General features: G+C 34.8%; 1 protein-coding gene across 1 annotated transcript; it reads right to left on the bottom strand.

Annotated features, from left to right (window-relative positions):
• Window positions 1-4,312: 4,312 nt before the first annotated feature.
• On the bottom strand, window positions 4,313-27,688 carry LOC121417511 (MAM and LDL-receptor class A domain-containing protein 1-like). The gene is made up of 17 exons (XM_041611232.1): window positions 27,545-27,688; window positions 27,014-27,114; window positions 25,850-26,014; window positions 25,244-25,364; window positions 23,147-23,263; window positions 22,000-22,140; window positions 20,878-21,140; window positions 16,931-17,159; window positions 15,564-15,704; window positions 14,978-15,075; window positions 13,680-13,844; window positions 12,032-12,164; window positions 10,759-10,866; window positions 9,890-9,980; window positions 7,108-7,183; window positions 5,606-5,662; window positions 4,313-4,722 (listed from the first exon to the last, which is right to left on the bottom strand). Exons 1-17 carry the CDS (start codon window positions 27,681-27,683, stop codon window positions 4,645-4,647), a joined length of 2,223 nt encoding a protein of 740 aa, XP_041467166.1. The 5' UTR covers window positions 27,684-27,688; the 3' UTR covers window positions 4,313-4,644.

The following is a 27,688-nucleotide window of genomic DNA, read 5'->3' as shown; positions in this document are numbered from 1 at the left end:
ATTTGGGGTCTTAGAATCTCAAAATAAAGAATGAAGTTCAATCGGAAGGGGGGGGGGGGGGTTAAAACCTTATTTTTAGACATTTCCGATTCCCTTTTTTATATAATGAATGTCCTAAAGTCCGCGAATAGATCTGGTCAAACTATCATTTTTTTTGGAGTATTTTATTTATTCAGCGTAAACTAGAATAAAGATTGAATTTTAATAACATATATGAAAAGAAAGCAACAATAAAACAGAAGAAGTGGATGGACCAGGCAAAGGAGTAACTCTAGTTCATGTGTTAGGATACCGGATAAAAGAAAGAACGACAAGAGACCACGAGAAAGGTTCGATGTGCATAATTCGGTTGAAAAGGGTTTAAAATTTTGGCATCAGACATTTAAGTAATAATGAAAAAAAAACCAAGTAATATTATTGGTGTGGTCTAGTGGTTAAGACACCGGCGCACAGTGGGCCAGAATGGGTTGAAAGGGAGCCAAAATTATATTCCGTGTTGAATTTTTACTTTAACTTGTTGATTATGGATAATTTTGGGCGTAGAATCGAACGAACATAATTTAAAGCCGATATGACGTCACCTTGATGCCAAATTTTGATTGGCTACTTGAAATATCTGTGAAAACACAAATTATATAGTGTAGTATATAAACTTTGTGTCATGTGCTACTGTAAAGTTGGCCAGAGTGAATGTTAGTTTATGCCTAAAATGTGTTTTAAGAGATGCCGAAAAATAATATTTACTGCATCAGAATGATTATTAATTACATTTCTAAAAAAAAAAACTTTAAATCTGAAAAATATTAACCGTGCATTTTCAAGCTGTGTTGACTTGTGTAAAACGCAGACTATATAACACCACGAATATCACTATTACGAGGGTTTTGGGATGAAATTATTCTTCAAGTAAGTTTTTTCCCTGGAAGAGTTGTGGGTATATAGCCCTTATTTGCTTTAGCAACATTTATTTTGTTTAAATTAATCCCGGAATTCATGTCACTTTCACGGATTGGAAGGGGAATCGTCCTCGCCGTGCAAAAGCGAACGGCAATGTACCCCCATGCGGTGCGCTAAAGATGACTGCGCGGTATAAAAATGACCGTTTTTTAACAGGTTTTTGGGGGTGTTGTGTCAAGTTAAATCGGCTCTAATATAAAAACGGGCAAATACGGGCAGCTAAATTTGGTATCGACTTAAAGCTTAGACATCGGAAAAAATGATGTTTATAGAATTTAGACGGAAATCCACGGAAATCTAAACTATTCTATTGTAAATGCAAAAAACATGGATTTTTCAGCCTATTTCGAGGAAAAATCATCCTATAAACCTCTTAAAATGTGTCTTTTATCTACTTTGAACCCTTTCACACGAAAAAAGAATATATCAGGATTATGTGGGAGCCATTTCAGATTCCTACATGAAAAACCTCCTGTAAAATGGCCTGTTTTTCAACTAGGATGTCATATACGCGACATTTCGCAAAATGTCACATTTTACGATTTGAGGTAGGAAATTAACAACCTTTATGCAAATTCCGGAATGAAATATTTTGCTGAAATATTCTTCACAGTATTGTCTTTCAGCTGGGCATGACAAAAATTAAAAATCTGAAATTGCCCAGTGACTTTTGGCGCACTTTTGTTTCGCCCCGGCCCACTGTGCGGCGTTGAAACCTGTTGTTCGATTCCCGGCGGAGTTTTTCGGCATCACCAATTTTTCCAAAAGTAAGATAGCTCTGGGGAACTTTGAATTAGGCTACGTCAACTCTTCATTAATTTTTGTCATTACATAAATATGTCAGGGTGTGTGTGTGTGTGTGGGATGGTGTGTGTGCGTGTTGTTTTAGTCGTCAGCTACTAAATCAACTTAAAAAAAGCCCTTAAAAAAACCCGGCCTAACGTGAACAATAAATTCTACTTTTATAAACAAATAAAAGGCTCGTGTAAGGGGGATATAATGACACCAGAGACCTGAGGAATGAGAATACTACAGCTTAAAACTGGGTCGCGGTAATTTAGGTGTGTGTAAATAGATAAAGTAGGATTACAAAAACAGACTGTTCTCAATTTGATGAATGGTTTAAAATCACTTATTAAATCATTTTATTTAATTGTAATAAATCACAGTTTTCCGATTCATCATCTCCTCCGAAAATTTGTCAACTTTTGATAAAATCATCCATCATCTTATAGTTCACTGAATTCATATAATCAGAGCTCAGAGTAGTACGTTTCCACAAAAAAGTAGGCAGGTTAGACGTAGACATATCTAATTATCCATTAACATTTTATTGACATGTATTTTAACGAGAAAACTCAATTCATTTAGCAACTGTTATTACTTTCATGACTAAGATACTTGAAGCAACTAGAACACATCGAAACGCTCCTACACTGCTTTGTTTCTTTTTGTTCACATAAAACATAAAAAAAAATCAATTCATACACTTAACGTACATGAAAATGTTTAGATAAGGCAAACATCGGCATTTCGATATGCCAAACACATTTTGAAATATACGTATTATATGAAGAAGAGTTGCCGTACACTTAATGTAAGACTTTAAAAAGAAAGAAAAAGTTATTATTCTAAAGAGGTGTATTTATTGCACCTTCATGTGACTATCAAAAGGCAATGGAATGTCCGTGAAATGTTATCGTATACACAAATACTACAGTAGTATCACAATGAAAATTGATGCTCCGAATCCATTTTGAAATCAACATCCACAGTGTAACAAAATGTCGTATAAAAGTATTATAGACCAATATTATCACGGTGGTATATACCTGTTTGTCAAACAATTTTATAAGGTCAAAATTGCAGACATGCATACAATATATAAATGACACTATCAACAGTTTCTTTGGATATATTTGAGCATTTTCATTTTATATAGCCATAATTTAGAAATCAAAGGGGCATAAATCGAAGTCCATACGTGAACAGCGATGGTACACACAGTGTGAACTTTACCTCCAGTTTTGGAAGTGTTGCAATGATAAACCTCAGAAAAAAAATCACGTGGTTTTACAATTATATGATGGTAAAGGATATCAAATGCATGAAAATGAAATTCGTGGAATCTTGTGATGAGAACTTTTCTTGTTACCAACTTTTTAAACAGAATATTCGGAGCTGAGTCAAATGCAAGTAATTTTATGGTGAAGTAAGTGAACGAGTCCCTTTAACAACTTCAAACTGATTTCTCAAGGACAAGCTAGTTTATTTATAACAAACAATATTTGAGGAGTAGATACATTGGCACGACTACAGTCACCAATACACAAGTTTGATTCGTTAATGAACTGCAATCATATGATACTTTTGCATTTAACCTCGTTTGGGGATCTTTAGTGATCCTTATCATAATCCAGTTTGCGTCGATTAGCAATAGATAACATTCAAATGAGCGTAGGAAAAACGGATTTACGAACAATATTTGTTGGGAATAGACATATAAGAGCTTTATTAATCCCTAATAACTTGAGTTTCAACCTATTGATGCATTCAAATAATATTATTGAAAACTGTGTACAAACAACTTTGCAAATTAATAAAAAAAAGATAATGATCATTAACAAATAAATCAAGCATGTTTGCATATACTAGTCCGAGGTAACATCAAATTTTAGGTACAAAGAAAAAGAACAAAGATGTAGATGGACGAGGTTTGGAGACTAAAGGCATTAGTACGACAAATATCACATATACCCTAAGTTTTAAACCTACTGATACAGTCAGGTGATGGAATATGGGATTGAGGAAATACATTATGAAATTAAAAAGAAGAATACAATTTCAAGATGAGATGGAACTATTTTAAACATAAACATCACAGTAAGTATGACGGTCTCTGGGAAAACAAATCAACATTGCAAGAAAACTTGCAAAACTTGAAAGCAATGATGCACGTATAGCACAAATCGAAAACAAGTTAATGTTCAGTAGAATAAGCAGAGCAAAGCATTAAAATTTTACCATTCTGTACAATAAAAAACGATTCAAATAAATGAATACGTATTCGTATAATTATGATACTGAATAAAGGTTCCATTGACAAAGAAAAGTGTTGGTCCCATTTCGACTATATGCAGGAAGTGCCAGAACCACAGAGATTATTCATGGGCCAACACTTTAAACAGCAGTCTTCAATATCAATATTACTTTGTATGATGACAATGCAAATATTTTTTTCTTCATTTGTTTGTGGGAGAGGGGGAGGAATGTTTTTTATGGAAATAAGTAAACTTCTACAATTCTTTTAAACATTTAAAATGTGAACTTTTTGGACATATACATGTAAATTAAATACACATTTATTGGAAAATACGAAATAAATGTGCGACAGATGCTGATATGGATTCTACACAAGTCATATAATGGCCGTTCACAAAACTATTCAACTATTCACTAAAACAGGCTATATGTGGAATGTATTTGATATTTTTTTATAGCTAGCTGTTTCGAATAAAGATAAAGAGGCTTCCACCAAATCAATATCAAATTAATCAACCCATATGATAATGGAATGTAGAAGCTTAATAATGTAAATACATTTTTCTTGTTTGAACCTAGTAAAAGAATCTAATGTTAAATACTAAAGAATGGCTACATCTTGACATGAGATGGCGCTCTTCATTATCAGGCCTCACTGTTTTCGTCTATTGGTAAGGTTGAAGGCGATGAATACATTGGGTTATCAATTCCTGCACCGGAAGGCTACAGAAAGAAAATAAATAATGAAAAAATAACAATACATAGGAAATAAGATCTCACTCATTTTCTATTACATAATATGTAAGCCCAGGAACATTAAATACATTTAGCTGCGCACCCGCTTTTTAAAATATTATATCAGACATGATTTTGAACAATTAATCTTAATTTGAATAAATGTTTTACTGATTAATTTACAGTTTGTGCAAACATGACAATGAGTAGAGAGCCAGAAGAATTGACGGTGATGCAATTGTAACGAATAAAGAAAAAAAAATATATATTACAGATTACAAGATGAATTATATTTTTGTTACTAGTTTAATGGCAATCTTGGCAACCATTACTGTGAGTTCTCGAATAAATCTTGACAAATAATTGAAAGAGGATAGTGTATGCTGGTTTTTGGAGATGGAAAATAATTATAATGAATTCGAAATTGAATGAAAAAGCATGCATTGGTGGAAATTGGTGTAAGTTTTTGGCAATCACCAACAGGAATTCAATAAACTTGTTTTGCAATGGCCATAGGCACAGCATAAGATATGAAAGCTAAAAAAATATTGATTATTGTGTATTAAGGGTAATGGCATTTGATACCCTATCCTTACCTTGGAATGCATCACTGATATGAATTTGAATACTCAAAAATATTCCAAGTTCAGTTGAATGATTTCTGCATTTTGGGCACATAACTATCGACCTTTAGCAATGTAACTGATTAGAGTAACAGTTTCCAAAATGGCTGAATTCGCTTCCCTTATAGAAATATTACACTTATATTACTATTATCATTTTTATGATTATTACTATTGTTATATGTTTTTGCTAATGTCATTATATCATTGTTGTTATTATCATTATCATTACTTCTACTTTTACTTACCATTGAGTCATCTGGAAATTCCCCAAACATGCTTGTATCAACCTCTTGTAATGCAAACTATATGGAATAAGATAAGGCAGGGGGTATGGTAAGCACGAGTTTATTTAAGTATAAGAGCAAATCCTTACTATGAAAATCTAAATACACTGTCCCATTACTTGGTACACATTACAAAACAAATTATGACATGTCATCAGTATCAGGGATAGTTAACAGGACATAATATAATTACATGTATCGTACAATTAACAAAAACTGAAGTCAAAATGAGGTTCAGGTTTGTGTAAAATGTAAGAATATGTATCATTTGGGAGGCAGTGTAGCTCAGTCGGTTAGAGCGCATGTTTCGGATAAGATCGTAGATCTCAACGTGAGGGGTTCGAGTCCCGCTCATGCCGAAATGCGCCTAACAAAAAAATCTGATGCTATAAGGTTGTGTGTTAGCGTGCCTCACCACTGTATTCAGTGCAGGACTGGTGTGAATGCAGTTGGAAAACACTCCGTCCATCGGAAAGGACGCAATGTTGGTCTCGTGTATACTATAGGAGAGTCACAACCTATGCACGTTAAAACCAATACACCATTCGTCAAAGAGTAGGGTGTTCACCCGGTGTACATATATTGCACCTGTCGGTCCGGGCAAAATTCAGGTCAAGTCAATCTTGACATTCATATGCCATAATAATCAATATAATGATTGTGGACTTTAATGGAAAGACACGTCATTTTTATCAAAAATATATTTAAATATTGCATGTTAATCAAGTATTCATTGAATATAGCTGATAATATTCTTTCCACATAGTACAATCAAGATTACTATTTTAGTTGTTATATGTATATTGATAAACAGGAGGATGAATACAATAGTTTGATCATACTTATGTGTGCATATATGAAAATAATGTTCCAATATGTTGGCAGACAATACAATATAAAGTAAACTAAATAATTGTTATTTGTGTCATGCTTAATATGACAATGATATATTGCATTAATATGTAACAAAAAAAGTTGAAACCATGATCACACGTATCATTATAAACATTAACATAAGAACAAATTTTCATTATGCATATAATATGCAAGCTTGGAGTCAAATGGTCTGTACACAGTATAATCCAATGTAATACGATTCATGCAAATGCAATTGCACACAGGTCAAAGGTGCAAATGTTCTCATGATGTGTCCCATTTGCCTTTGTAACTTGCTTAGCAGGATCCTGTCTTACAAAGAGTTTATATTGATCTGATCAATCATAACTATGGACGGTCAGCAACGTCAACATCTAAAATGCATATTTGTTCAAAATATTTTCTAGATATGATGTCTATTCGTAAACTAATCGTTCTCTTGAAGGGATTCCCTTTGTTTGCTAAGGAGATGGAGCAAATTCCCGTAGAAAAAAAATTATGGTATGGATGGATTTCCATACGGATGAGATCGACTTGATCAATCGTAACTCTTTGTAAGACGGGGCCCAGATATCCAGCATACTTACATTCATGTTACCAAAATCTTTATCATATCCAGTTGTTTCCATACCAGTGTGTAGGCTTGCTAGGTCCTCTTTCCCTCTAGAAGAATGAGAAGAATACACACATAAATCATGGATTAATATATTGGCCTAACATTGATGGAAAGAATATGATTATACGCAGTGAGCTCACAGTGTGTTCACAAAGTGGGCTACATGTAAGTGAAAATGTGAGCCACACTGACATAGTGTTTATATACTTGATGTTTATTCAATGCATATATTTAATAAATATTGAGAGATAAACAGAACCTGCTAAACATAAAACTGTGGAAATAAATCCACGTTGTGAACACATCCATGCTATGACTTTCTGAAAATCTTATTATACCATTAAAATGTTCAAATATACTTTATTGTGAAAATATATTCACATTGTAGACACAACTTTATTGTTTACAGTGCGGTCAAATATTGTGTTTATAGAGTGGTACATGTGAAAGTTTGATTCTACTGTTAAAATACTCGAACATAATATTGTGAAAAAAATCTACACTGTTGATTCAGCTTCATAGATTCCCTTTTTAGAGATTCAAATCTGACAGTCAGAAGATGATTTCACACTGTGTTGCACACAGTACACACACTCTGGTCCATTGTGCTGCACACAGTGTACGCACTCTGGTACATTGTGCTCCACACAACACACACATTCTGGTGCATTGTGAGGCACACAGTGTACACACTCTGGTACATTGTGCTCCATACAACGTACACATTCTGGTACATTGTGCAGCACACAGTGTACACACTCTGGTACATTGTGCTCCATACAACGTACACATTCTGGTACATTGTGCGGCACACAGTGTACACACTCTGGTACATTGTGCTCCACACAGTACACACACTCTGGTACATTGTGCGGCACACAGTGTACACACTCTGGTACATTGTGCTCCACACAGTACACACATTCTGGTCCATTGTGCTGCACACAGTGTACACACTCTGGTACATTGTGCTCCACACAGTACACACACTCTGGTACATTGTGCGGCACACAGTGTACGCACTCTGGTCCGGGGGGGGGGGGGCCAGTTCCATTCACGAGTGGATACCATGCGCGACCATTGGGTCTCGAAAAGCACCCTAAACACGTAATTTCCATATTCTGAAAATGCACCCCATAACAAGTACTGACGTGTGAAACCCTACTCTTAACAAGTATTGGAAACAAAACGATACTCTTGGCAAATATTCCCCGAAATGAACCCCTAAACAAGTATAAGAATGTTTTATTGTTACGGGTCCTTCGGTCGTCGGCTTTACCTTATTTGGTTTAGTTCGACCCCACCTTCTACACCTCGCGCAAATCGGACTCTAAACACGTAGTGTTGGGGCAAAAAGGACATCCTTTATAAAACATTTTATTTTTGTTTCATCATCCCCGCAAAATCGACCCTAAACACGTAATTTTCGTAGTGAAATAGATACCCTTTTTTCATTATTTTTGTGTTTTTGACACCCTTATCACGTTACGTACGTAACGTGCCCTATCGTGAAAAAGACATCCTTTTTACGTGTTTTTTTGGTCGCGCATGGTATCCACTCGTCAATGTAAGTGGCCCCCCCGGGACTCTGGTACATTGTGCGGCACACAGTGTACGCACTCTGGTACATTGTGCTCCACACAGTACACACACTCTGGTCCATTGTGCTGCACACAGTGTACACACTCTGGTACATTGTGCTCCACACAGTACACACACTCTGGTACATTGTGCGGCACACAGTGTACACACTCTGGTACATTGTGCTCCACACAGTACACACACTCTGGTCCATTGTGCTGCACACAGTGTACACACTCTGGTACATTGTGCTCCACACAGTACACACACTCTGGTACATTGTGCGGCACACAGCGTACACACTCTGGTACATTGTGCTCCACACAGTACACACACTCTGGTACATTGTGCTCCACACAACGTACACACTCTGGTACATTGTGCTGCACACAGTGTGAGCACACGCTCTTGTACATTGTGCCGCACACAGTGCACATTTTGCTGCTCCACAGTGCAGGCACTCTAGCATATTGTGCTCCACACAACGTACACACACTGGTACATTGTGCTGCACACAGTGCACATTTTGCTGCTCACAGTGCACACACTCTGGCACATTGTGCTCCACACAGTGCACAAACCGTGGCACATTGTGCACCAAACAGTGCACAAACCATAATACATTGTGCTGCTAACAGTGTAGACACTGTGGCATATTGTATTTTTATAACAGGTAAAAGTAAGATTTTTTTCGTTTCTGCATACTAGATCCTGGCACCTTGCCTCTGTTTTTTTTTACTTGCCCGGTGCACACTATGCAATATGTTGCGCTCCAATTTCAAAGAAATTATAATAACACTTGGTATGAACATTCCAGCCGAAAAAGCTAGTCTTAGCGATCCGAGATAGGAATAGTGATAAGACTAATGAAATAAAAATTCAGTCTAGTTCGAGCCTGCCTGCAGGAATAACATTCAATTAAAAAAATCGCAATAACATCATCACCATCGGCCGCGACTTGAAGCCGATTAGGACTTTACTCTTACAAAAGGGCTTGATGCAAAGGATAGTTATGATTGTATTATTCCTGAAATTATACTGAAATTAAAAAAAGTAGTTGCTTCTTGGAACATTTATATTTAATGCCAATTTCGATTTATAAAAAAAAATCCTAAGGAATGGATTGCAGTGTGAGCTGGGCTTTACTGATATTAGACAAAGAAATATATTACCTTCTTCCCTTTCGCCAGTAGAGAAGTGATATTATCACTATAATGAGGAACAGTAGGCCAAAGGTCACAGACAGACCGATGATTAATGCAGCTTTAAAATAAAACAAACATATTAAAACCACGTAAATAAACATCAGAGTAAACACAATAGGTCATTTAAATTTCTAATAGAGCATGCATGGGTTTTCTAAAAATGGTAAAAAATGGGACCACTAAACAATAATGATAAAACAGAAAATCTAACACAGGGTAGAAGTTTCAATGAAATCCATAATAAGAACGGGATTTAAAAGACAAATAAAACTCCAATAAGAGTCTGACAACTCTGCCATATACCACATATGATAAAAATGAAAACTAGATTGAATTTAGGGGGAGATTGACGAAAAAAAGATTAATAATAACATGATGAACTACCCTTTTTGAGCGGACCTGCCAACCTTCTACAACCAAAAGAGGTTTTTTTTTTCTAAGGGAAAAAAAATGACAGAGTATTTTTACAAATTTGTTTCAATGTTACAATTACCAGCCTCTTTGAATGAGAGGCTTGTTGGTTCAAATCCCAGCCATGGCATAATTTCCTTCAACAAGAAATTTATCCACATTGTGCTGCACTCGACCAAGGTAAGGTAAATGGGAACCTAGCAGGAATTCATTCATTGAAATGCCACCATGCTTGTAAAGGCTGTGAGGCTATAAAACCAGGGTAACAATATCCAAGTACTTTAGAAGCACATAGGGACGTTATATGCGATATACAATAGCTTTGTTATTACTATATATTATATGCTCTCACTTGTATAATCCAGGGACGCACATATGGAAATCAATGGAACAAAAAAAAATCGGGAATGTTTGTTAATCCTTACTATTGTCTTCTGGTGGTTCATCGGAAGCCTCTGGCTCTTCTGTTGTTATTTCTATTTGCCCTGATGTGGTTATTGGTGCTTCTGTTCTTCGTTTAGTAGTAGGGGGAACTAAACGGGATGACAAACAGACCAGGGGAACGTTGCAGAAAAAGTTGCAATCACTCGCAACTCTAAAAATCATGCGCAACTTGATTTTTAACTGCGCGCATTTGGGACTTGCGACTGATTTGTTGACTTGCGTTTAAACGCCACTCTTTCTGAAACGGACCCCTGATCAAGATTTCGATGATAAAATTAGTCCCATTGAAAGCAAACTTGCATGGTGTATTCATTTGAGCCGTTCAATTGACTATCCCGTATAATTTCTGCAAATGTGGTGCCAAGGTATTCAGTCAGGTAAAAATGACCTGGGTCCCGTTTCATTAAGACATATTATGCTAACAAATGCATAATTTCTATAGCAAACTGACTAGCAGCCAATGACATTGAATGATTTCAGTAGCTTGTAACTGTTATTAAGACAAGTTTTAAGAAACAGACCTCTGAAGGAACGTCACCTTTTCCACTCAATTAAATGACAAGGTGTATGTATATTTATATAATGCAAATCTCTCTTTCTAATACTTTCCTTCTAACAAATTGCCACATATTTCTCTTTCCTGAAAATATACATTACAATTCTTCCTTCATAATTCAATATCAAATTGTGTTCTAAACAAATTGAGTCAAGTCCTAGCAGCTATTGATGAAAAAAAAAAAACAAATTGACTTTCCATATAAGAAATGTAGTTGCTAAATTTCTAAGAATTGATGTGCTTGTTAAATAAATTCTGTTCTTTTCCCAAATACTAAATTTTAAGAAAACATCTGTCCTATTACTTGAAATCTTTCATATCACGAATAATCATCTATCACACATGAGCGATATTGTCATATTGTTGCAACAAAATCTTGAAATAAAATATTTATTACATTTACATTTTTCTTTCATTGAACGATTAAGGAATAATATTGATGATAAAATTGGGGTAATTAAAACAGCATAATTAATAAAACAAACATTTACAATAAAATATGATAAAATATAATCAAAACTTTGAATAAAGAATGAACAAGGTATTACATACCCAATTTAATAAAAAAACAAAAAGACATTAAACAAAATTATTTTAGCAATGAATATGAAATGAGCTGATATTTCAACTAATGACGTTTAAAAGAAAACTACATAAATAATAATTTATGCATATAATAATAATTTTGTCTCGTTTACCAGTTGTAGTTGGTGGTCTAGTTGTACTACTGGGTAGACTGCCTGATGATGCTCTGCAGTCAGGTGTAAAGGTCGTATCATCGATGGCCAACACTCCCGATGACCCTTCACCTTTCACCCCTTCTAAGATGACCTGCATAAATTCACAATTGGTTTGTGTTATGTACACATGGCAAAATATTCAACCAATTTAAATACCAAGTGAGAAGATATTCTACAAGCTATACCCACCTTTATATCCTTGACTGTATAAAATTATCACCCGTATCAGACATCTGAGCTGGTCATTTACAAAACCGTATTGCCCTACATTTTCTGAATATCGGGAAGGGTAGGTATATTGTTTGTATTTTCCTTGGTCTCAATGCGCGTATTTACTTTGCATGCAGAGCTAGAGACAAAGCAAAATATACCTTTGTATTTTCCCTGGTCTCACATCCGGGAATTTGTGGATGCGTAAAGAGATACGCTTAATAAGGATCCGCCCACCAACAATATACGTCATAATAAAGACAACGCTGGATCCGAGCGCTTGCAAGTACGTCATAATGGTAAAGTGCAGAGCCTAGACCGATATTAACATGACACAATATAACTCTATTTTTAAAAGAAATATCCCCATTATCATGATTTTTGCTCTAGATATCTGATTTGGATGATAATAAAAATATTGACTGGCTCTTCTTTCGGGGAACATGAAATATATTGCCCTTAAATGACCCATATTTCCCTCGTCTAAAGACTCGGGCCAATATGTTTCATTTGCTGGCAATATATTTGATGTTCCCCTCAAGGCCAGTCAATATTATATAAATACTACCCAGTCATGATCCTTTCTGGCTATAAAGTGTTTAATGGTCATTCAATCCAAAGTCTGCATCACAGCATAATTACTCTGGCTTAAGAAGAACAACGGTTACACGCACTTTGTTTCAAGGAAAATATTCCTTTCACATTCGTCCTTAATAAATTTACCTCACCTGGGTTGGGTGCAATACAATAAGGACACATGTCTTGCTGAAGGAAATCTATGCCTCTAAGTAGAATCTGAACCCATGACCCTCTTATTAAAAGATGGGAATCAGAACCACTACACTATGATGCCTCCATCTGTATCATGATCATGAAAACAGATGCTATAATCAATGATTAGATTATGTAGGTATAGTACACACTTTTATATTGTGTCCTAGAAAGCAGAAACAAATGGTTTCAGGAAAGTCCAAAATATAGGGGGTGTAATCGAATGTATACATGTTTTCCATTGTCAATAATCACAACCAAGCTCCCGTAACATAAAGGTGATCATACACTTGATTCTTATGATTGATTGTACATTGTAGTCTATAATGTAATCAATCTTAGAAAAATGTTCTATGATCATTGCTAAGCTTTGTGTTAAAGGCCCCTGATTATTATATTCATAATGGGTAAGGGTGCCTATTTCTTTTTCAAAAGTCTACCTGGCTAGTCTATCATGAAGAGTCACAAAAAAGGAAGACATCTGGGAGTTTTTTCATGTAGCATCCTGCCAATGCTAATCCTGATTAATTCATTTTGAGCCAATAAGATGCAAAAATTTCAGTAGCTTTTAACAATAGTCAGTGAAAAATCACTGCCTTTTGTTTCATGAAAAGCTCCCCTATACCTGGAAGATCTCGTCACTGTCGAGAGTAATGACTTGCTTCATCCACATTAAACCTCGATCTCCAGAGTCTGACCATCTCGACAATAGAGGGCCTCCTATCAACGTGCGAGTATACACATTCAAAGTTCCACTGGCGCTGCCACTCATGTAGTAGTAAAAACGCATCTGTGTGTAGTATATTGCACCCACATGATGAAAAAAATGAAAATAGGTTACGATGACACGTGTCCAGATGACATAAAAATATGTCCGATATCATCTTCCTTCATCTGCTAGTGCGTATGCTTACCTTGCAGTTGTAAAGGCATTGTAAATAATAATAGCAATATTCTACAAGTATCAACAGTAAAAATGAATAACATTAATAACTTTACCTAGTGTAGCATTAAAATGAAATAAATAGTATTCATATTGAGCAATAAATAAGTGAAATGTTCATATTAATATTTGATGGATACCGGCGCATTACAAATGTTTATATCATTATTAAAATAATAACAATCACATTCATAACTAGGAATATTAAGTATTGCATAGCATTGCAGATATCTCTAATTCTCTAATAATAATGATTCCAATTAGAAACAGGGCAATCTCATATACATTAATTATCAATATGTCTGTCATCTCCCAATAAAAATTCTTTCTAACTTTGCTTCATTAAGGACCAAAGCAATGATAATTTGAAAGCATAGCATCATTTAATTTGAAGCAGAATACAGAGAAAAATCACTTCAGGATGGTCCCGGATATCAAGGGTAGGAAATACCCACTTATATAATTATGGCATTATTAATGGAATTTACATGACTATTAATGAAATTATCTAAAAACATGCTTAAGAAAGTGTTGTTACTCTGTCACAGACGAAAAAGAGGAGACATGATTGATGTGTACAAATATCTGCATGTTTGCTTTTAAAAAATGTTCTGAGCTTTTCTTTCTGAGAAATACTGTAATGGGAAAACTAGTGGTTATTCCTTTAAGCTTGAGAAGAGATTGTCATGTAAGTTTTTCTTTGCTAACATAGTGAAACATGACTGTGTGGAACAATCTAACTGTCGAGGTAATTACTTCTTGTTCAGTGAATGCATTAGACTTCATAAGCATTGGGAGAATATTGCCAATGAGTTTGTGCTTCCAAAGTAACTTTTCAGTTATCAATTTTTGTTTACAATAACCCTGCCACACCTCCCTGCCAACGGAAGTAGTGCGTTTGTGTATTTTTGAAGGATATCAGCAATGGGTATCTCTACTTTGAACTTTGGAGTAGATTAAAGTAAGTATTTGAACCTCACCTTACAGTTGTTATTAGCAGGCTGTATAATAAAGCTTCCGAGCTGTGTTTTTTCACCACTACTTGCTTGGTTGGTAGGGTCCATATACAGGAAAGATCCTTTTATGGGAAACATGATAAACCATTTCAAAAAGATAAAAAGCTACAAAATAGACCATTCTTACCTCTTGCAAGTCAAAAAATTTGATATTCAAATATTTATTGATGTTTACTTCTTTCTGTTGTCTATTCTCCTAAATTATGTTTTGAAAGATATATTCAAAATTACCCTATCCTACTCACAAGATTAATAAAACTTTTAAAAAAAGATCTGAATCGCATGATGTTTGTAAGCGCACAAATGATTGAATTATGTATCAACTTGCTTTATGAATGTAATCATTTGCTGATATTATGTTTTTCTTATTTTAATCTGTCTGTTCCTATATGTCTATGCATGAGATAACAGAATGGCGTAATAAACATTTTAGCATCGGATAAACCATGAAAAAATTTAAGCATGGTTAAAAAAAGAAAGAACAGAAAAGGTAGGTTTAGTCTATTCATTACTAAAAAAATACAAATAAATAAATTTAAATCTAAATTACCATCGCCTGAATCTAAGGTGTGGTCAAAGGTCAATTGCGTCATATCCTGTCCTTGCACTCGTGACCAATCAAAATCATTTTCTGGCATCAGACTCCAGACATCACACAGACCATCCTCAAAGTCACATTGCTTGTAAGAAGCTGAAAGAAGGTGATTTAAGAGTCAAGTAAAAGAGACGCAAGGGTAAGGTAAGTGGGAAGTAACGAACATGGAAGGGGTTTAGGGGAGAAAGTGTAAAGTAAGTGTGAAGTTAACGAGAAGCAATGTTAGTATAAGGGTAAAGTAGGGGGAAATTCAGATAGAATAATAGTGCAGTAAGTTGGAAGTAAGGGCAAACTAATCATAGAGTGAAAATGAAGGAATAGTGAAAAAATGAAATGACGTGGAATCAAGGGGAGTAAGTATGAATTGAGGGGGATATACATGTAGTACACAATAACCCTTAACCCTAAATAGACTGGGCTATTTCAACGCCTAAAAAGCGGGGGGGGGGGGCTGATTCAGCCTCCCCTTATGATCTCGGCTGTTGATTGCGCGATCGCGACGAAAATTGGCACACGCGTTACCCATGGCATTATCTACAAAACTATAACATCAAATTCGGCAAAAATCTCATGTCTCATTAATTATGCTAATTTATGCGTAAAATCATAAGTTTGTTCTAATTAATAAAATAATGCCCCTGAAATGCTAATTTTTGTTTCACATACTCTAGATAGGCATCTGATCAAATTGATAAAAAAAAATTCAAAATCAAATTTATTTTCTTATGTATTCTATTGTTTTCTAAATTTCTTATGTATTTCTTTGTTTTTCGACTTTTTGTTTTTTATTGTTTTTTCAATGAAAATTGTCGGGGACTTTATTTTGACCATAAACAAGATAAAATTAATTGATTATAAGCAGTAAAAGGAAAAATAATGATACATTTATGAATTTTGGCTAAGAACACTATTTGCATTGGATTTGTACACAAATTCACGTTTTTGAGTAATTTTGGGTCTGCATGCACTTACGAAATGTTGCGTAATTTTGGAACCGCGTACCCGGGGTTCAAAATTTTGGTCACAAAAGTTGCGTAAAACCTAAAAGTAAAAAGTCAGTGAGCGACACGGTCAAAAAATTTTGCGCAGCAGATTAATCGCGAAAAATGTCGAGGGGGGGGGGCTGAATCAGCCCCCAGTCTTTTTAGGGTTGATATATACACTGAATTATAACTCTCAATGTCAACAAAATTAATCAACTCACCGCAGCTAGCTTCATCAACCCTTCAAAAGTGACAACAGTGAGTCATGTCACACTAAAAAATAAGTCTGCATTATCTTCAGTCCTAGTAATACAGATAAATACCTACAAATACACTTACCACAGTTAGTTTCATCATTTCCCATGCCATTGTCTGTACAGCAGTCTAGGGTCAGGTCACACTTACTATCTCTCGGATAACAGTGATCAACAGAACACTGGTAGTAATTAGACTGGCATGGTATCAATGATGGTGAAACGTCAAAGGCACAGTTATCAAGACGGATATCATCGATAGCAAATCCTCCTGGAGTAGGGGTGGTCTGTTGGTTACCAGCATCTAAGACAAGCTATGCAGGAGATTTTAATACACAACAGTAAAGAAAAGGGCAAGTTAACGAATTTATTTTTTCGTCTTTTAATGATTTTGTATTTTGGATACTAGGCGGATTTTTTTTGCTTTTAATTTTGATAAATTATATGTTAAATGTTAAGCATTTTCTACTCGTTATTTAAAGGGTTATTTATTGTTTTTCTCATTGTCATGATTGTGAAAGAACTTAAAATATCAACACGAACAACAATGCATTATGGATATGCAACAAGTTTAGTTTCTTGCAGAAATTGATGGATCCAGGCACATCAAATTTATTTGATTATTATTTTTTTTACATGTTAAATATTATTTGTTATGTATTTACGTTCTTTGAATAAAGAAAAAATGAATAAAGTCTCTCTTTAAAAAGAAAATCTGATTTTCCAACCCCAGCGGTTTCTTTTTATTTTTTTAGCCATTGAGAGCAATTCAACTTTTCAAATTCAAATTCGAATTCAATTCAACAAATTAAGTAAAAAATATAAAACCAAGCCTCAAAACAGTCATTACATGTCATTATATAAACAGAAACACAAAATTACACAAGCACATAGGAAACTCAAAAGGTGGAGGGGATTGGCAAATACTAATTGATCTCTCAAGGACATTCCCTATGACAAAATACATAAACAAATATTTCAGTTTCAAAACAAAGACAAGTTATTTGAAGAATATGCCATAAAGAGTTGGCCGTCCTTTATCAAATCAGCTAATAATGAATATGAAATATACACAACAAAAAAAGTAAGTTCCCCCCTAAATCAAATTGCTGTAACTTTTGAATGGAATTATTTTGAGATATGATTTTTCGTAGGTGGTTTTCCACACTCATTAGGCAACTCCTGGGGAAATATGAGATTGATCGATTGAGTCATGCATGAGTAATCAAAGATTGAATTAAAAATGACCATTTTTGAAAGTCACAAGATTCGTGTTTCAGATTGTGCAAATACAATGTTGGAAAAAAGTCGTTTTTTAAGTGAATTTTATGGTTTTATACTGGTTTACTATCCATCATTTAGACACTCCACACACAAATTTGATATCGTATGTTCATGGTTGAGTGAGCACATTGTATTGCAGGGGCCACGGAAGTGGGGGGAGGGGGTTCAGCCCCCCCACTTTTTTCAAAAAGCATGTACAAAAATGTAAAAATGACAATACGATTGTGATTTTTTGCATGGTCAGCCCCCACCCTCCCACTTTTGGCTCAGCTCCCCCCCTTGAAAACTGTTCCGCGGCCCCTGTATTGTGACGTATCATCATAGGGGGTTATGGTAGTATCCTTTACAACTTGTTAGATCATGTTAAAATTTGAAAATGTTGGTGGCTCCCCCGATTATAGGCCCCTCCCCCATTTTAAAATTATGGGTCCACCACTAATTTGCCCATAAGTTAAACTGATCATGAGAAATTGTTACGAAAAGAATACATTTATGCCGTATAAAGAGTATTCATTCCTAAGTTTTCGAATGTGCTCGCTCAACCATGAAAAGGTTTTAAGTTCGGAAAGTGTGTGGTGATAGAAATGATGGATGATAAAACAAAAACATTTGAAACCGAATTTGCCCTCAATATTCACTTTATTACCCTTTAAAATGAGTCTTTGACATTGAAAATACCAATTTTCCCACTTTGATGCGTGCTCACTCATCCATGAATGAACATATCGATTTCATTTTTGCACAGAATTCTGTCCATAGGTTGATAAACATTACTGCCAAATGACATTGCTAAAGACAGCCTTGAAAAAAAGTTCCACCATATTGATTGAGGGGTTACTTATTCTTAAACATATGCACCCATAATGTACACAAGTCTATGAGAGAAGTCAAAATTTTCACAAATATGAAATGAGGGTTTGTTTCATGGACGGTTTTTGCCACTTCTGCCAACAGTTATTTCATGAAACTTCGCACATGGCTTCAGAGTAACACTATTCAAAAGGTGCGCACACCAAAATAACCATTTAACACGGCACAGAGTGGGGCCAAGGCTTTGAACTTTCTTCTCATTTGCATAATTTTCGAATATTGTGTGCTCACTGATGCATTAAACATCGGGATTTTCATAAAAATCAAATCAAATGAACTATGCAAGGAGGTTTTTAACAGATATCCATAGTTACAATTGCATTTGTTCCAATAAAGTAAAAAAGAGAGCATCACATTCCACATGTTCATTCAAGCGTGAATGTTTAATTGAACGCCTTTGAATCTCTGCAGCATGTTAAATTATAGTGAACATAACGAAAAAGTTGAGAAAAGATCATTTTCAGTTACCAAAATGAAACAATACTTGCCTATGATATTTGAAAATCGTATTTTTTGTTTTTATTAAATTCATTGAATCGTGAAACGATGAATATTGTTGAAGATACTCTTCCCAAAAATAACTGTCATCATATTCTTTCATTCTTACTGACATAAATGTGTAAAAATCCAATTATTGCAAATTTGGACTTGTGTTTATTCAACCGTGAAATTCCAGAATAGCCAAAAAAGTTGTATCGTCTTAGAAAGTACCTTTTACAAGCCTTCTGACTATTTTTCATGATAAGAATGAGGAATTAGTTCCAGTGAAATGGAATCAAAGTCATGATATTTGGCTTGTGACTTTTGAAAAGTGACATTTTTGCCTTCTGACGGTGCTCACTGAAGCATGACGCAAAGTAAGTCCACAACATTTACTCAGAGGGTAGCTTATAAAATTACCTACACGCTCATGTAAAAATATACTAAAAACTCGCATTGGTTCGGAAATTATTGATGTTTGTTTATGGGGGGACTTACTTTTTTTGTTGTGTATGTAAAGAGACCTCCTTATCGAGATGGCTTGTAGCGCTTGGGCGTTACCTCCGCCAGCGCCCGATTTAAGCGAGTTGTTAAGTGTTCAATTCCTTAGAAGTTAGTATTATTTTAAGTATTATTGTACCATTTTGGGTGTGTTCACAATTCCTTTGCCTGTGTCACCTTTTCTTTTCCTTCCCCCCTCCCTCTCTCTCTAACACTCTCCTTTCCTTTCTCTTGGTTACCTTCATTCAGCTTTCTTAATTCTCTTTCCCCCTCATTTCCACTCATTTTCTTTTACAAGTAACTAAATTTATTTATATATTTTATTAATCGCATGCTTCACCCCTTTATAATTATGAGTATTTTATAATTGTTTAGTATTAATATATATTGTAAACCCACCATTGGAATTGGGACAGGAGGCTTTATGCCACAGTAATTAAATTAACTTTTTCTGTCCTTGGAGTTCCAATGGTTGATATTTCCTATTTTTGTATTGTTTATACTGAGATGTATTTTTGAATATTATTTGCCAATTAAATAATAATGATAAAGAAATAATAATAAAGCATTTCTGAAAGTTATGTAGGAAAGATGTTTTGGTTATCAAGAAGAGTATTGCATTTCAAAAAAATATATAAAAAAAGTAATAACAACACTAAATTAGACAAAAACATTATGAAATCCCTCTATCAGTAATAAGTTGAAAAAGGCAAGAATGGTGTAGACACAACGAAATTCAAGAAAAAAAGAGGTGGATTGTAATTGGAATGGAAAAACCCTGGATGGGGGCTGGGGATCAATTACTAGTATGTCCTTGAGGACTTGACCTGCAGACATATCATGGAACCCATGCCCCGCCCATACAAAGTAATTGTATGCTTAGAGATGAGAACTTACATTGAAGCTTGCAAGGCATGGCGGAAGAGCTATCCTGGCCTGTGTCCACTGCTCGCTGACCATATTACCCTCGTTAATGACCATCAAGGTCCTATCCTCGCCAGCTAGTCTTCTTTTGATCTCCAGGTTACCATATGAAGCACCGTATATGTAGTACCACACAGATGCTATGCAGTTAGTTCCTGCCTGACCAAACTTAGGGCTGATCAAGGTTGCATGATGATTCCTTGTGCTTGTCAGACCATCAACAAAGTAGTAGATACCTTCAAGATAAGGATTTGAGAAAAAAAAATCATGCATTCATTCCAAAATCTTGATATTCAGCGATTGATTTGATTGATTTGATTTATTTCTTTCCACATTCCAATAACGAAAGCATACACACGTGTAATCATTTTTTTCTTAGCATAACATAATAAGCAAATGAGATAAGTAATAACATATGCATTAATACAATCTAATAATCTAATTGAAATATATATATATACCTGATAAATTTCTTTGTTTCTAATTGTTCAAAAATAGCAGAAAAAAATTATATTTATACACATATCAACATAATACATTTTGAAATGTGGGAGACCTTCATCTTAAGCTTATAGCTTGAAAGTGATAAAGGCCTCAAAAGGAAATGGAAAGAAAAATCAGATAAACAGTGCAAGTGTGCGATGATAGTATTTATCATATTTATATCTATCATGGACTAATTTTTGTCATTCAAACTGAATTCTAGAAGATGATATATTTTCTTTTCCTAACATGGTTACATTGTGCAGTTTCAAACGATGAGTACATGATTATTATTTAATGCATATATTTCCTGTATGCTGCATCGCTGCCAAAGGAATTATCAAAGCGACATTAGAACAGCCAAAAACACCAAAGTTTGGCAAAGAAAACATGTGTATTATGTAATGGGTATTTTATTTGAATGCATTAATGTATCAATATTTTTTAGATTTAGATGTTGATTTGAAAAAATGTTTTTTCTTTATTAATTTATTCATTTGGTACCAAAATGTTCATGCATACAGTATATGTATTAGAATAGCCATTACATTATTATTTTCTGGTAGGGACTAATATGGTATGATAAAGAATGAACCTATTCGCCAAACCTACCCATTGGACTACCACGTGAATGGTCAGAGATTGGTCCAGCAAAGCTTGATTCCTCAGAGTTGTTGAATCTTGACCAATCAAAGTTATCATTCACTCCTTGGGTCCACATACAAAGATCATTCTCGAAGTCACAAACAGATGCTAACAGGTAGAATAATAAGGGGGAGGGGGATTAGTCACATCCACTGGTATATCGCTTTTCAATGAATCAATCATTCTGAGGAAAAGCAAATACTTTGGTTTGTTTACCTTATAAGAATAAAAACTGAGTACAAACTGGAAAATTGCATGCGGAATACAACATAATACACATACCAGGAAATATACAGATGGAAGGCTATTCAGAGCCATTTATGTTCTTCCAGCAATGTTCATGAAAATTGTAATTTTGACATTTTCTATGATATTTTTGCTGAATATTGCAGCGTCAATACCTATAACTAGATGCCATATTTGAAAATAAATGCAAATTAAAAAGTTTTTCTTGTAAAGAGAGAGAAAAAATAATTGTTATGGTAACACGAACGTCCAAATAAGCACACATAATGTCACAAAAGTTTGTAATAATATCGTCCATAATGTTGAAAAAATATCAAGCACAATACTAATAGTAATCCAAATACAGTGCTTTATGTATTGCGAATGTTCTCTGTTCTCTATTCATCTGATTCTGGCTCCCTGTTCGGTGTCTGCGTGTCCCACCTACCATGAGAGTAGAGAGTAGTAAATCTAGACCTACTAGCCCGTATTCTTAACAATGGTTTAAATCAAACTCCGGTTTAAAATTGTGATTTAAATATGGAAAGCTAATCGTGGACAAACATGTCTTTTAGTACATGTCCAATTTATTAACTAATTGGGCTATCAAATCATTCACAACAGTCTGTGAATGGCAACGAAATTATTTTTCTTCATCGTAACTACAAGGGGACATTAAACATTAAATATAAGAAATATGTGATATAAACAGTTTAGTATTTTCCGGCTTCCAATAGTTTTAACACTGGGATAAAACCCGACCTAAGAATACAGTCCTTCAATTTCTATTGGACTTCCTATGAAATTGCAAATGTAAATTTATGAAGTCGTTCAAATAACGCTAATTATTTCAACCTGGGACTTTCTGTAGCTCCAGGGGTACACTTACGGCAATCAAGTTCATCAGAGACGTCATCACAATCATAGATGAAGTTGCAGAACTTCTCAGAAGCGATGCAAGTACCATCCCTGCATGCCCTTTCACCAGTATTACAATGTGGAGCATCTGTGAGATAAAAATCAATGATTTTTTGTTTATTTGCATTTATTACTGCATTCGAAATAATACAATGTAAGATGACACAATTTATTTATTTCGTTTTGTTTACCCAGGGTCACCCCATCAGTGGACTAAGCACTGTTTTTTCTTGGGGCCTGCATACAAGTAACAAATACATATATATAATAAGTATAAACAATGAAAAAGTAATAAACAAGAAAGAAAATATGTTCAAAGAGACAAGCAACCTTGTCAAAATAATCTACAATATACAAACTAATCCATAACTTAAATAATATAATCATAACTAATAATGAATACAATATAATGATGTGCGCATAAACTTGACTTCTTGAAATAGCAATAAAATTACTTAATGAATGCATGAGACCACCATCTTGAGTGGTTAAGCTTGAAATTGATGGCGGTTTCAATGTTGATAACACGGGATTCATAGAAAAGAGATTTGTGTATCAGTCACAAAACATAACTACACATAACTTGAAATGTCTAAAATATCTGGAGACTTTTACCCATTGTGGTCAATTATATGGGATTTATATACAATATTTTTTTTCAAATTATCATTCGAGCGCAATATCAAATTTAATTTATAACATTTCGAAATTAAAAGATAATCATAAATCATTTGAAGAATAAGTGCAATATTTAAAATGTCCAAAAGTGACATCTGGATACTTTAACTTCATCTATGGTGAGAACTAGTAAATTGTAATATTTGTTTTGATACATTTCGTTGTGCAAAATATTTCTATTTCTATTTCCTTTATACTTCATATTTCCTTTCTCTTAACTGCTTACAGGCAATTGTGAATTTGCGGTATATAACATTTTTTGTTATTACTTAATATCAACTGAAATAATGATACTAACTGAATTTTGTGCATATCCCCAAGACTATGTACAACTTGAAAATTCGTAAAAAGTAAAATTCTAAAAGCTGTATTTTACAGATGCAACATTGATATTGATTAAGTCGCAGGAGATCTGGGAAACACTTAATTTCACAAGCTAGCTTCAGATAAAACAACAAACTTGATGGAAATGATTTTAAGTTTAACAAGATTATTGATCTTTGCCATAAAAAACGGCCACACTTTTGAAATACTCAAGTTGTTGAAATGACGTCTTGATGCTTTCAGGGAACTATAACTTGAACTTGGAATCCCATGAAAACATGTATATTAATAAATTTGGCATTCGACCTGCAGGATAGCGTTAGTAGTGGTCTGACGTCCATTTGACAAGGCGTCAATCCACACTTTGTCACTCCGACCAAGGTGCTAAATGGGTACCCGGTGTGAAAGTCATTGTAGCTTGTCAAGTACTGTGTGTGCCTCAGAGGCGACTGACTGGAATACTCTCCAGGGAGTGGAGGATGTGCACACATTGAGTGCGGGAACGACTGACTGAATCCGATGACCAAGGTAATAATATATCGGTTGCCTGTCAGGTCACGTATTAAGTTCAAGATCTTACTACTCTCTTTTCAGTGTTTTCGACAAATGGCTCCATCTTATCTGTCAGAGTTACTTGTAAAATATGAACCTGTTCGAAATCTTAGATCACTTCATAAGGATTTATATAACGTACCGATTGTTCAGACAAAGTTTTATGGTGAACGGGGGTTTGCGCATGCTGCGCCGGAACTCTGGAATAGCATCCCACAAAATTTAAGGCAAGTCGACACAATTGGGCAATTTAAAACTGCATTGAAAACATATTTATTTAACTGGAAAGAATATTAAAGCTTTACCAGCAGCTTACCCTTCATCTTTCTTTTTCTTCTAAAGCGCATTGAGACCTTTGTAAGGTATAATGCGCTATACATAAAGCTGTTCTATTATTATTATTATATCCGTAAAGCGTTTAAAAACGCCGTTCTAATGTATTAGGTGCTATATAAAAGCCGATTATTGTCACTATTAGTATGCATTCATATTGGCCATCTATCTTTGTTATTACCTGTAGGCGTGACGGAATCAGGTAATGTTTGATCAGGATCTTTGATACATCCAGGAGTCATTGTGATGTCATCAAGTGCTATTGCGTCATCAAGACCACCAGCGATCCCTTCGAAGTATACCTATATTGAACAATGGGATGACTTTCTTGTTTTGATTTTTTATATGAGAAATTTTGATGCTTCATGCATTCATGGCTATAGACATTCATGTGTATAAGAGATTAGGTTATATGGACAGTTTAATACATAAAACTAGTAAAACAGATAGATGTAACTAATTGATGATGAACATCAACAATATGATATGAGGACCAATGGCTTAGGGTCCTCTCCGAGGGACATGGTAATGAGAATAAGTGCCTTTCCAAAGGTCACTTGCGCACCAAGTGGGAATCTAACCCGGGCCACCAGAATCCAAAACCCCGGCCACTCTACTGACTGAGCTATTACGCCTCCTCTTTATATAAAATTACCAAATCACCAAAAAAATCTATAAACAAGGAAAACCAAAATTGACTACTTTGGTAGAGGGGAGGGGGGGGACAGTGGGGCTCAATAAATTGATTTTAAATTGTCTAGGGTGCAATAATATGAGAATGACATACCTTGAATTTGTATCCAGTGTCCATTGGAACAATGTATTTGATCCACTCTTCACCCGTAGCTGTTGTCTTGGTCCAAGACCTTACTGGGTCATCATGGGTTGATACTTGGGTCAGAACACTCAGGCGATTTACATTGGCTCCGTTCATAAATGCCCAGAAACGAAGCTAAAGAAGAAAGCAATAACGAACAAAGGTATGTGGAGCCAGAGAGGAAATGTTACAACATATACATATCAATTTTTATCCTGCAAAATCATATGATTTTATCTACAACAGTGAATCAGCTCCATTCGTTTTGACATAATTATGAATCAAAAGACCACTATTCTCTATAAAACAGTCTTATACTTGGTCTATCTGATATCAAATGTTAATACCTAACACGCTTTGTGAAAATGTTTCTTGAGGGTAATTGCTTTGAATATGTCCTGACCGGATCATAAGTTAATTCATGTTTTACTGAAACTAAAAACATTGTTTGTTATAACAGAATTAATTAATTCATCCATCCATCCATCCATTCATTCATTTATTCATTCATTCATGTCTATAATGACAATATTTTGTATCAATTGATATCCATATATTTGTTTCATTCACATCTTTGTTAATCAGCATTTATTGTTTGCCATTCTTATACAATGTTGCATGTTAGGGTGATATGCATTCGAGCAACAGAAATGTACTATGTTTTGACCACCCCTGACCATCAATCTGTTTTTGTCACGTTACTAAAAAATGCATGTATGTTTGTTTCATGCATTTTATATATCTTATATTTCATATACATAACTATTAATGGACGATGATGATGATGGTGATGATGATCATGATGATATTGATGGTTATGGTGATGTCGATTAAGATCATGATGATGGTCACGATGATAGTGGTGGTGATGATGAAGATGATGGTGATGATGAAGATGATGATGATGATGATGATAATGATGATGATGGTGGTGTTGATGATGATGGTGATCATAATGATGATAATGATGATGGTGGTGTTGATGAAGATCATGATGATGATGATGATGGTGGTGTTGATGATGTTGATGATGAATATGGAGATTATGATGAAGATGATCAATAAATAATAATTATAATAATATCTGTCCATACAATCTGTTAAATAATTTCATAAAATGACCTTAATACTGACCTGGCAATCTCCTGTATTTTGAGGTTTAGAGTATACCACACTATCCAACAAAGCCTTCTTATTCACGTCATTTTCCCCAGAATCCAGGAAGAAGTAATGACCTGTAAGAAATGTTTTGATGTTAATACATATAACCTTTAACACTGCTCACGTCGTCACTTTGTCAAATAAACGCTCTCATATCACTTCCATCTTGAATTCAATGATTATCTTCAAGATTTTGTTGCTTGCTTTTCATAGTATTTACAATACAGTCTTTCATTCATCAATTACCAATTACTACAGACCAAGTCGGTCTTCCCGCTCATTCACTTCTGGCTACCTTGTCATTCCAAAAGTTTCAAGAACTGGGGGGGAGATGCTTTTTAATTTCTATTTATAGACATATAGTGAAGTTCTTAAATTGCGTATTTACCTATACAAAGAAGATTCCAGTTTTCACCCGAGGATTTATAAACGACCACTAGACATTTATAGTCAACATAAAATAGGAAGCGCCATGGCAAGGTCAGTTGTTGTCTTAACAATTACCTGTTGGATTGAAGTAGGTGTGGTCATAGTCAGGACCGCCCACTGCATCCCCTTGGAAACCATCAAGCCACACCCAATCCAAGTCATCTTCAGAATCTTGGCTCCAATCACATTCAGTGCCTGATTCAAAGTTACACATTCTGT

Source organism: Lytechinus variegatus, chromosome 6 (genome assembly GCF_018143015.1).
Source record: "Lytechinus variegatus isolate NC3 chromosome 6, Lvar_3.0, whole genome shotgun sequence".
NCBI classification, from domain to species: Eukaryota; Metazoa; Echinodermata; class Echinoidea; order Temnopleuroida; family Toxopneustidae; genus Lytechinus; species Lytechinus variegatus.
The sequence above is the reverse complement of the archived record's forward strand: the minus strand, read 5'-3'. Positions and strand labels throughout refer to the sequence as shown.